This window comes from Xyrauchen texanus, chromosome 2 (genome assembly GCF_025860055.1).
Source record: "Xyrauchen texanus isolate HMW12.3.18 chromosome 2, RBS_HiC_50CHRs, whole genome shotgun sequence".
Taxonomy (NCBI): domain Eukaryota; kingdom Metazoa; phylum Chordata; class Actinopteri; order Cypriniformes; family Catostomidae; genus Xyrauchen; species Xyrauchen texanus.
The window spans coordinates 140,537-150,530 of record NC_068277.1 but is presented as its reverse complement, the minus strand read 5'-3'; the positions used below and the strand labels follow the sequence as shown (position 1 = coordinate 150,530).

At 46.6% G+C, this 9,994-nt stretch overlaps 1 protein-coding gene across 1 annotated transcript in view; it reads right to left on the bottom strand.

Moving 5' to 3' along the window:
* Window positions 1–1,327: 1,327 nt before the first annotated feature.
* LOC127654639 (NACHT, LRR and PYD domains-containing protein 3-like) overlaps window positions 1,328–9,994 on the bottom strand; it is a 121,654-nt gene continuing 112,987 nt past the window's right edge. Inside the window, exon 8 of the mRNA XM_052141868.1 lies at window positions 1,328–2,315. Within this exon, the coding sequence (XP_051997828.1) occupies window positions 1,774–2,315 (542 nt within the window). The 3' untranslated portion in view covers window positions 1,328–1,773. The remainder of the gene's footprint in view (window positions 2,316–9,994) is intronic.

Below are 9,994 nucleotides of genomic sequence, written 5' to 3'. Positions count from 1 at the left end.
AGATGCTATGCGGGAACTTTGTGGATTATTCCAGCACCTTGCATTACCAAGCAGTTCAGGTTAAGTGTTAGTGTCACGTAAGATGTAAATAACTAAACATGTAATATTTGACCACTGTTTTATGATTGAAATGTTGTACAGGCGGACATTAATTTCCATGTGTGCAAACTATATTCACCATTTGGCGAAATTCACCGTTTTGAATTTAAAATGTCACATACATTCATAATTGTGAATGAGTGTATATTGTAAAGGAATTGACTGAATGTGGTTATCTGGCAGGCTTTTGAAGGAGCTTTTTAGAAAATTCATATTGTCATAAGTAGAGCGTCCCAGATCAGAACTAGAACATTAGACCTGTGATTTGAGGCTTCCCTTGAGGTTTTAGGTTGTTGCAAGGACAGTCATATATTTTTAATGCAAATATTATTAGGTAAAAATTAACAATCAATTTAAGATTGTTTAAAAAATGTCTTATGTCTTTAATTAGTTCTGCATTGTGTACAGCATCTCCTGTGTCTTCTTTTAAAAGAGATCATTTTTATTTTGAGTATGAGGCCCCAGCTAAAGGAGTAGTTCACCTAAAAATAGAAAATGTCTTTTACTCACTCTTTTACTCACATGCTGTTAGTATTAGAAAATAAAATAGATATTTTAAGCAGCTCTATTCCATAGAATCACAGTTTACAGTGAGCAGAAGCTGTTCAAGCTTCATAAAGAACAAATACTATAAAGCGTAATTAAAGGTTCAGTATAAAGACATCATAACAGTCGTCCATATGACTCGTGCATTATATTCAAAGCATTCTGGGGCCACACAAGAGCTTTGTGTTGTATGGACAACTATTGTCATAATAATCGCAAATTGGGCATTACTAGTTCTTTAAACAGCAAAACAGAAATACGGGACACATTTCATGATTGGTGAAATATTCACGGCCCCTGACCACATCCTCCACAGTTTTACCAATAAATGCATTGAGCTCTTTCCTGACCCATGACTTATTATATAAAATACATTATTTAAACACAATCACTATGTACACAGTTTCCACATTATGTAAAGCCAATGAAATATTTTTTAATTATGTATTCATTGAATTACTTAATTTATGCAATCTGTGACTTATCCACTAACATTGAAGGTACTAAACAAGAAAGCACTCACTTTGGACTGATGACGTAAGTTCAGTGTATCTGTCTGAATGTGACATTGTGTGATTCATCTCAGTGCTCGTGAGGAAATAAACATTATCAGTGACAGAAAAATACTCGGAGAAGAATCTTTCTCTCTCTGTAAGAAAACTCAGAGACTGGGGGTTCCAGATATCAAAGGTAGAAGTTTATTAAGCAACCAATAAACCTGAGAAGGCAGCTGTGCATTCTGACTCTTCAGTTCTGTCCCACATCTTTATACAATTCTGTTATCTTCTCTGAGCCCATTAATCTTCAGGTAATGAGCTTTACATCATCTCAGCTCACCACCATTATTTCCTAGATCTGGTTTTAGCATAATGGTGGAAATTTCCCAAGCTGTCTAAAAAAATCATTTGTTTCTAGAGAATATACATTCTAACAATATAATTTAATAACACACAGTGAGTCATCATGTAATTAACCCATAATGATCTTTTCTTACTGGTTGTATATGAACACGCATCTGCTCTTTGCTTGGTATGTCCCCCAGTTTGGAGTTGTGTTGATGTGAGATACAGTGAGTATATTTCACTCATCCAGATGTGTGTGTGTGTGTGTGTGTGTGTGTGTGTGCCTCTAATGTTCAATTTCACACAGACTCACTGAGGAATCACAATAAAGATCAAATCCAGCATAGAGGGGTCGAGTGAATGTGGTGATGAGTGTGTGTAAGTGTGTAAGTGTGTGTGTGTCAGAGACGCTGTAGAAGGACAGAGTGCCGGCTGGCCAGTCCAAATACACTCCTACTCTCTTACAGCCATGTGAAGGGGGATGTATTTCAGTGCTGTTATTATTGTGTCTGACAGTGAATGTGCCATTATAGCATCTAAGTCTCCAGGAGTTTACATTGAATCCAAATGCACAGTCATAACTTTTTCCTTTCCTGCTGATTTCTTTATATGACACTGCTATAACAGCAGCATCTCCACTCCATTGAGACTCCCAGTAACAGCGTCCAGTCAGACTCTCTCTACACAAAACCTGACGACACTTATCAAATCTCTCTGGATGATCAGGATATGACTGACACTCTCTCACACCCGTCACCTTCCTGTTCCCCTCAGACAGAATGAGTTCAGGGTGTGCTGTGTTTGAATCCAGTGTGAGATCACAGACATCTGAACACAAGAAGAGAAAAAACACTTATAACACAACAATCACTAAGTGTGTGTGTGTGTGTGTGTGTGTGTGTGTGTGTATGTGTGAGCGTGTATTTATCACTTTGTGGGGACCAAATGTCCCCATAAGGATAGTAAAACCCGAAATGTTTGACCTTGTGGGGACATTTTGTCGGTCCCCATGAGGAAAACAGCTTATAAATCATACTAAGTTATGTTTTTTGAAAATGTAAAAATGCAGAAGGTTTTCTGTGAGGGTTAGGTTTAGGGGTAGGGTTAGGTTTAGGGGATAGAATATAAAGTTTGTACAGTATAAAAACCATTATGTGTATGGAAAGTCCCCATAAAACATGGAAACACAACATGTGTGTGTGTGTGTGTGTGTGTGTGTGTGTGTGTGTGTGTGTGTGTTTGAATCCAGTGTGAGATCACAGACATCTGAACACAAGAAGAGAAAAAAACACTTATAACACAACAATCACTAAACCTGTGTGTGTGTGTGTGTGTGTGTGTGTGTGTGTGTGTGTGTGTGTGTGAGAGAGAGAGAGAGAGAGAGAGAGAGTGTGTGTGTGTGTGTTTGAATCCAGTGTGAGATCACAGACATCTGAACACAAGAAGAGAAAAAACACTTAAAACACAACAATCACTAAACCAGTGTGTGTGTGTGTGTGTGTGTGTGTGTGTGTGTGTGTGTGTGTGTGTGTGTGTGTGTGTGTGTGTGTGTGTGTGTGTGTGAGAGAGAGAGAGAGAGAGAGAGAGTGTGTGTGTGTGTGTTTGAATCCAGTGTGAGATCACAGACAGTTGAACACAAGAAAAAACACTTATAACACAACAATCACTAAACCAGTGTGTGTTGTGTGTGTGTGTGAGTGAGTGTGTGTATCCGTGTGTTTGAATCATGTGTGAGATCACAGACATCTGAATACAAGAAGAGAAAAAACACTTATAACACAACAATCACTAAACCTGTGTGTGTGATGTATGTGTGTGCGAGTGTGTGTGTGTGTGTGTGTGTGTGTTTGAATCCAGTGTGAGATCACAGACATCTGAACACAAGAACAGAAAAAACGCGATAAACACTGAATTTGAGGTCGTGACATCTGGCAAACTGCCATCAAATTATTCAGCTCAGGCAGCTGAGCTGGTTGCTTTAACAGAAGCATGTAAACTTATGGCAGACAAATGTGTGAGAATGACATGTTGAATTATTGCAAAGAAATGTCTTCTCTGTTGTCCAATGTTTGTGTTCAGGTGAAAGCCGCTCAGAGAGGTTGCTGAAACCTTCCTGCATAAAATCAGGCCTGGCGATTTCGTTGTGATTCGTGACCTGAGGAGAAAGAGCTGCAAAGAAATGGTCAGGGTGTTTTTATCCAGCTTTGATGAAAGTGGGTACATCTGTGTATTTGCGAAACAAGGCACCTGGGGTGGGAAGGGAAAAAAGAAATGCTGAAATTTTGCCTGGGGTTTTACCAAAGCACTATGCAGCAAATGTGGGGTGGTCATTGTTCTTAGGGGTGGGTACGACAGTAACAATTAATAAGATAAATGGGCTAGCATGGACAGTATTAACAATAGCTAATAGCACAGAAAATGCTTTGACAATGATAAATGATGAAATGAAACAGTTAAGAGATGCGGTCATTCAAAACAGGTTGGTTCTTGATATGTTAACTGCAGAGAAAGGGGGAGTTTGCAAAATGTTGGGAATGTCTTGTTGTTTCAATATTCCAGATTACAGCGACAACATCACAAATGTAATTGAGCACATGAGAAAAGCCGTACAGGAGCCAGAACATGTTGAGAGTACATGGGTTACTTGGTTTATGAATCTCTGGGGAGGATGGGGGTATTGGCTGATTCAAACTGTGTTACCAATTGCAGTGATAGGACTGTTGATATTGTTGTGTTTACCATGCATCATAACGTGTGTTTCCAGCTCAGTACAGAGACTGGTTAAAGCAGGGATGTCTGTTCAATTGAAAAAATGACAATCTATCTAGAGGATGATGATGATACAAGTACCGAGAGCTACTGTGAAATGTGTTAAAATGAGGTATGTCTTTTCTTTCTGAGAAAGTTTTGATATGTAAAGAGGGTTATAAGCAGCGGTCATCCGTGTTACGAGATGACGTACAAGGAGAGGGTTTGAAATGAAGGATTTTGTTATACTTTTATTCTTTGTATTTTTATAGCCTGCTGACATAACCAAAATGTTAAATTGATGTGTTTTTCCTACTTAATCTGTACACTATTTCTTATTTATACTGAGGTGACTGAGGGTCTGATTTTATGTCGGAAGTGCAGTAACAGTGTTTACTCATTGTGGCAGCGGGGGCGTGGTCAAGCGCCCGTCTGGGAGAGAAAAGTTGTAAGGGCGCTTACACCTGAGCTAAATTATGTCTAACACCTGTCTCTAATTTCAGTGAGCACGGGGAGAGCGGCATAAAAGGCAGCCAGAGGGCCTCCATGGGAGAGAGACTGACTTGAGAATTATTGTGTTATTAAAAGCTTTGTTTGTAGAAGTGCTGTGTGCACGTACGTATTTGATATAATAAAGAACCTCACCTCCGAGCCACTGCGTCAAGTGTCATCCCTTGGAGGAGATCATTACACTGGTGCCGAAACCCGGGACTTGTTCGTCCAAGTATGGAGATGGGTCGCCCCGTAGGGTCCTCCCAGCTGACGGAGGTCCTCCAGTCCCTCGCGACACTACACCAGAGCCACCAACAATCCCTGCTTGAGCTCCGTCAGGACCAGGATCGCCGGTTTTTTGAGATCATGCGGGCTCAGGCAGAGGACCGGCACGCCATCCGGAGCCTCCTCAGCCAGGAGGCCGTGCCGGCCACAGCCGCGACCCCGGACACCCGCGCCACGCTGCCGCCGACCACGTTACAGAAGATGGGGGCAGCAGATGACCCTGAGGCCTTCCTTGATTTGTTTGAGTGAACGGCAGAAATCTGGGGCTGGCCGCATGAACAATGGGCAGCCCGCCTAGTTCCTCTCCTGTCCGGGGAAGCTCAACTCGCGGCTCAACAACTGCCGGCAACTAACCTCCTGGCCTACACAGACCTAAAGAGAGCCATTTTGCAACGGGTCGGTCGGAGCCCGGAAGAGAATCGTCAGCTCTTCCGGGGCATGAAGTTGGAAAGTCCGATCGCCCGTTCGCATTTGCCCAACGGCTCCAGGACGCCTGTCGGAGGTGGCTGCTCGCGGGGGACCCCGACGTTGATGGAGTTGTCGATCAGTTGGTACTGGAGCAATTTGGCCAATGGCTGCCCCGGAAAATGGCGGAGTGGGTCCAGTGCCACTGCCCGGCGTTGCTGGAGGAAGCCGTTCGTCTTGCGGAGGACCATCTGGCGGCGATCCCGAGGGCGGACGAGCCCTCCTTCTCTCTCTCTCTCTCTCTCCCCTTCCCCTGTGTCTGCCCCTGCCTTCTCCCCCTCCCCTATGTCCTTTCGCTCTGTTCTCTCCCCAGGGCCCGTTCCTGCCCCGCGCAGGCATGGAGTGTACCAGAGACCAGCTTCCCGGCCTTGGGAGAATGTACCCTCCCCTTCCCCATCATTCAGCCGCTCTCCTCCTCAGGTGGGGGCGCCCGCCAGCACAAGTGCGGCCATAACGCCTGGGCCGGCCTGTTGGAGGTGCGGAGACTCGGACCACTTCCGGGATCAGTGTCCGCTGATGGAGGTGGGGACGGTGGTGCGGGTCTCCGACGTCCCGCAGGCTGTCCCCAATCAGGCTGGAGCATACCGGATTCCGGTAAGGATCAGGGGGGGTATTTACCAAGCTTTGCTGGATACCGGCTGCAATCAGACCACCATCCACCAACGCTTGGTTCAACCCGGGGCTTTGGGTTTAGCGAAACTGGTGAGGGTGAGGTGTGTGCATGGGGATGTTCACAAGTATCCCATGGTGACTTTGGCGATTAAATTCAGGGGAAGAAACCATAGTGTGGAGGCAGCGGTTAATTCCCGCCTCACTCGTCCGCTAATCTTGGGTACTGATTGGCCGAGTTTAAAAATATTTTAGAGGATATTTGCGCGGATGGGTCCTGCATAAAGAGGTGTGCGGTGTGCGATGCTCAGGCAGGGGAGGCGGAGCCGGGGCCGTCCTCGGCTGCTCTGAATGACGAGGGAAGGGGCGAGGTGGCCACCCCTCCTCAGGGAATTCCCTGAGGGGGACTTCCCTCTAGAGCAGTCGTGGGACGAAACCCTTAAACATGCTCTTGACCAAGTGAGAGTAACTGATGGTCAACAGCTTCGGCCGGGCATCGCCATTTCATACCCGTATTTTGCCATGATTAAAGATCGGCTATATAGAGTGACGCAGGACGCTCAAACAAAAGAGGAAGTGACCCAATTGTTGATTCCACGGAGCCGCCGGGAAATGATTTTCCAGGCTGCTCACTATAATCCTATGGCCGGTCACCTAGGGGAACGAAAAACACTTCTCCGTCTATTGGCCGGGCATTGGCGGTGACATCCGCAGGTGGTGTGCGGCGTGCCGTGAATGTCAGCTGGTAAACCCACCGGCCACCCCAAAAGCGCCATTGCGCCCTCTACCATTGATTGAGGTCCCCTTCGAAAGAATTGGAATGGACCTCGTCGGGCCATTAGAACGGTCAGCACACGGGCATCGCTTTGTGTTAGTCCTAGTGGATTACGCGACGCGATATCCGGAAGCAGTGCCTCTGAGCAACATCTCCGCACGTAGTGTTGCAGGGGCACTCTTCAAGATAATCTCCCGGGTGGGGATTCCGAAAGAAATCCTCACCGATCAGGGCACAACGTTTATGTCACGAACACTCCGTGAACTTTAAGTCGATTCGCACTAGCGTTTACCATCCCCAGACCGATGGCCTAGTGGAACGATTTAATAAAACACTCAAGATCATGATTCGTAAATTCGTACACGATGACGCTAGAGATTGGTATAAGTGGCTGGACCCCCTGTTATTTGCAGTACGAGAGGTCCCGCAAGTCTCCACAGGGTTCTCCCCGTTTGAGCTGCTGTATGGGCGACACCCACGCTGGGTCCTTGACGTCATCCGCGAAGCTTGGGAGGAGGGACCTTCTAATAGCAAAAATGAAATTCAGTACGTTCTTGATCTTAGAGCAAAACTCCACACACTGGGGCGACTAACACAGGAGAACTTGCTCCAGGCTCAAGAACGGCAACACCGGCTGTATGACAGGGGTGCTCAGCTACGGGAATTTGCACCGGGAGATAAGGTACTTGTATTGCTCCCAACATCGAGCTCTAAATTACTCGCCAAGTGGCAAGGACCCTTTGTGGTCACATGACGAGTAGGGGATCTCGATTATGAGGTTAAACGTACCGATAGCGGGGGCGCGCGGCAAACATCACCTCAACCTCCTGAAATTGTGGGGAGAAGAGGCGGCCTCTGTGACGTTGGCCACGGTAGTTCCGGAGAGGGCGGAGCTCGGACCGGAGGTAAACAAAGCCCACAGTCTCAACACTCCGGTTACTTGTGGAGACCACCTCTCACCACGTCAACTCACAGAGGTTTCCGATTTACAAAAGGAATTTGCAGATGTGTTGTCCCCTCTACCGGGCCGCACAAACATCATACAGCACCACATCGAGACCGAACCGGGCGTGGCGGTGCGTTGCCGCCCCTATCGCTTACCCGAACATAAAAAGAAAATAGTGCAGGAGGAATTGGATGCGATGCTCGATATGGGCGTAATAGAGGAATCCCACAGTGATTGGTCCAGCCCGGTTGTTCTTGTTCCTAAGAGTGATGGGTCTGTTCGATTCTGTGTGGATTACAGAAAAGTCAACGCGGTGTCTAAATTTGACGTGTACCCAATGCCCCGTGTTGATGAACTGCTCGATCGGTTAGGTACTGTTCGTTTTTATTCGACCTTGGATTTAACGAAGGGTTATTGGCAGATTCCCTTGACACCAATGTCCCGTGAGAAAAAGCCTTCACTACGCCGTTTGGATTACACCAATTTGTGACACTTCCTTTCGGTTTGTTTGGGGCACCAGCCACGTTTCAGTGTCTTATGGATAGGATCCTCAGACCACACACTGCTTACGCCGCTGCCTATTTAGATGATATCATCATTTATAGCAATGACTGGCAGCGGCACATGCAAAATCTGAGGGCCGTCCTGAGATCGCTGCGGCGGGTGGGGCTCACAGCAAATCCTAAGAAGTGGCGCGATTGGGCGTATGGAGGTACGGTATCTGGGGTTCCACTTGGGTCATGGCCAGGTGCGTCCCCAAATTGACAAAACCGCGGCGATTGCAACTTGCCCTAGACCCAAGACCAAAAAGGGGGTGAGGCAGTTCCTGGGGCTGGCTGGCTATTATAGGGGGTTTGTGCCTAATTATTCGGATGTCACCAGCCCGCTGACTGACCTCACTAAAAAGGGGGCTCCAGATCCGGTCCAATCGTCAGAGCAGTGCCAACAGCCGTTTATGCAGATTAAAGCCGCACTTTGTGAGGGGCCGCTTTTTCATGCACTTGACTTCTCTCTCCCTTTTGTATTGCAGACGGACGCTTCAGACAGAGGGCTGGGGGCCGTACTCTCGCAGGTGGTGGAGGGGGAGGAGCGCCCGGTGCTGTACATTAGCCGTAAGCTCTCCTTAAGGAAGACTAAGTACAGCACCGTGGAGAAGGAGTGTTTGGCCATCAAGTGGGCGGTCCTTCACCCTCTGCTCGGATCACGCTCCACTGCAGTGGCTCCATTGCATGAAAGATACTAACGCCCGGATCACCCGTTGGTATCTGGCCCTCCAGCCCTTTAAATTCAAGGTGGTCCATAGACCAGGGGGGCAGATGGCTGTCGCCGACTTCCTCTCCAGAAATGGGGGGTGGTAGACAGGCCGGATGACGCCCCGGCCAGAGTCGTATGTGGCAGCGGGGGGCGTGGTCAAGCGCCCGTCCGGGAGAGAACAGCGGTAAGGGCGCTTACACCTGAGCTAAATTATGTATAACACCTGTCTCTAATTTCAGTGAGCATGGGGAAAGCGGCATAAAAGGCAGCCAGAGGGCCTCCATGGGAGAGAGACAGACTTGAGAATTATTGTGTTATTAAAAGCTTTGTTTGTAGAAATGCTGTGTGCACTTCTGTATTTTATATAATAAAGAACCTCACCTCCGAGCCACTGCGTCAAGTGTCATCCCTTGGAGGAGATCATTACACTCATTTAGCCCGGCTTCAGATAAAGTCTTTACTTGCTTGCTAATACTTAAGGGGACTATCCCCACAAAAAAACCACAAATGTTTAAGAGAGTGATCATTTATGCGAAAGTCAAAGATGAAGAGTGTAGGTGTGATGATAGGACTTAAAATTTGTCTTATTGTTTATTATTGTGATTGCGTAATCTGAATAATAAAAAGCGGGGAATTGTTGTACAAATTTTAACACTCAGATCAGTAATGGTCATTACAAGGGAATGCCTCTGTGTCTGAGGAATGCAGAGGGGGAGGATCTGCTTCTGATAGAGACCTTGGGGAAAAGAGGTATAAAAAACCAGTCAGCCCTCCCCTTCTGGTCTCGCTCATGGCACAGATTAACTCCTGTGTAATGACCGGGTCCTTCTTGCAAGAATAAATTCTTTTAAAAGACTGTTTGATTCAGAGTGTCTCTTACGTGGTGATAATGGTTGGTTAATAATTTTTGGCCACAACAGATCACAGACATCT